Genomic DNA, 2,239 nt, shown 5'->3' with positions numbered 1-2,239 from the left:
CTCGAAACGCCGTTTTTTTGCACGCAGTCTTCTTTACATCATTTAACACCGTGACCTGGACAATCTCTTACGGCTGACGAACTCAACACGTTCCGAGACGTTTTACATCTGAACTCGACGCACTTGGGTAAATTTTGCGAAATTTTTTCGTCACACACTTGTGAAAGATTGCAACGTCATAGCAGGGGTAATAATGCGACAAGTTAGTCACGCAATACTCACATGTTGTTTTTGCGAAGCCGCCTTTGGAGCATGGTTCAACGCTTTTTACCGCATTTTACGACTCATTGCATTCACTTAACCAAGTATTGTTGTTTTTGCAGCTACTTTGCATAGACCATTCAAAATGCAATAAAGTGCAAACAAAACATAGATGGGGATAGTTTAAAGCTTTAATTTGCTTTGGTATTATTACGATGCTTGGTTCACATTATGTACAACATGCGAAAGTCACAGAGGAATCAAACCTAGCAGCATCAATCAAAAAATTAGGAATTGTGTCGTGAAACATTCCCAATTTGTACAATTTAGGGTAAAAGCGTCACTGGTGGGACACAAAGCAATATGTTTGAAAGCGAAATAGTTTTCTATCATGTAAAGTTGTAATCCCTAAATTAGTAATTTACTGGATGTGATGTGTAGGCTTTGACGAATATAAGAACCGGGTGGACAAAGCTAAGAATACAAACTGCCAAAAGAAGGTAATTCACAACAGAAAACAAATTCGAGTCTTCGATGGACAGAAACAACGCGTATTGTAGAAGTGAAAAAAGTCCTGCAGCAAAAACCGTAATTCCGTAAAGCTGACCAAAGTGAATCAAAGGAAAGTTTTTGGCTAAAAAATTTGACAAACTCCCGAAAAGAAACGAGCGAAAGAAAAGCATTGTCACTAGGGAACCATAAACGCTATTAGTTAATACTGTAACGTTCAGGATTATTTCAATGGATCCGGTGATGAACATGGTGACAAATAGACCACGTAGTTTTCGAGTATTTTGGCTGATATTTGAATCACCGCTGTACTTTTCTACTACATCGCATATTACACCGTTGATAGGTGCTGTCAGGCCGGCAGCAATCAATATGTAACCAAAAAGGTTCGCAAAAAAGTCAATTCTGTCGGAAGGATGAATCCGACTAACCCATGATATGTAACTGCCAAAGAAAAACACCAGACGCAAACTCCCAATTGACAGAAATATGAGGTTGGTCCAAAAAAGCAGGGATTTTAAACACGATTTCAAAGACAATTCATTCTCTTCATTTTGTGTCTCGTCTATTGATAATTCAACCCCCGGATTTGATCTGTCTGTATTGGGCGACCCCGTTTCGACTGAAGAGGTTATTTGAGTTCGTTTTGCAACATGCAGGACATCCAAAATTCCGTATCTACCGACGCTGCCATCTTTGTCAACTATAATTTTGTTTTTCGGCATCAAGAGAAACGTACGTAACCATGGAAACACACTTATGCAGGCCATGAACTGAAAAACACTTGTAAGGTGGGTGCCACTGTCGTAGGCCACTTTAATCAGAAAAAACACCACTACTGCGGAATCGTAAGCACCGGCAAGTAGAAAAAGGTAACCTGACTTGTGGTCGGTTGTCAGGTCGCTTAATTGAACGTTGGTGACTTGGAAATGCAATCCAGATGTTGCAATGAAAATCATGGCTGGGAAAAGTAAACCAACTGTCTGTGGTGACATCACAGCCAGCAACGTCCAGCCAAAAGTGTTGAGAAAACATGCAATGCTTCTACTGGTCCATGTTCCGAATTTATCCAATATGTAACCAAATGGTACTGAACTAATTGTTTGTGCAGCAATAGCTAATGTAAATACGAGGTTGAATGTCGACTCGTCAGATGAGCATGGTGTCATAGTTCCGTTGCCTGGAAGGAAAGAGCAGTTAAATGCAAAGTAACCTTCTTGAATGAGGACAAATTGTATGGAAGGCCATCCGTATATAACACCACCTTGTAATAGCACTTCCAGTAATGCAGTAAAAATGCTTAGTGCATCAAGCATAGTCATTTTTAACTTCAAGTTCTGTTAAAAAAGCCTCTAAAAATGGAATTTATCTGAACTATTTTATTTGCGTTGACAACTTGGCATAACAAAATTAGACTTTTGCACAATCTTATGTATTTTGCTGCAAAATCTTTAGTTTTAATTATATTAAAGTGCTAAATGTAATCCGAAAATACTTCGCAATAAAATGTTAAGTTGCGCTTCATTAA

The 2,239-nt window shown here is 38.8% G+C and overlaps 1 protein-coding gene across 1 annotated transcript; it reads right to left on the bottom strand.

Moving 5' to 3' along the window:
* Positions 1 to 406: 406 nt before the first annotated feature.
* On the bottom strand, positions 407 to 2,033 carry LOC145234433 (equilibrative nucleobase transporter 1-like). The gene has a single exon (XM_080099166.1). It carries the CDS (start codon positions 2,031 to 2,033, stop codon positions 615 to 617), a length of 1,419 nt encoding a protein of 472 aa, XP_079955292.1. The 3' UTR covers positions 407 to 614.
* Positions 2,034 to 2,239: the final 206 nt, after the last annotated feature.

This window comes from Phallusia mammillata, chromosome 6 (genome assembly GCF_965637545.1).
Source record: "Phallusia mammillata chromosome 6, kaPhaMamm4.hap1.1, whole genome shotgun sequence".
Classification (NCBI taxonomy): Eukaryota; Metazoa; Chordata; class Ascidiacea; order Phlebobranchia; family Ascidiidae; genus Phallusia; species Phallusia mammillata.
This window is presented reverse-complemented; position numbering and strand designations above follow the sequence as displayed.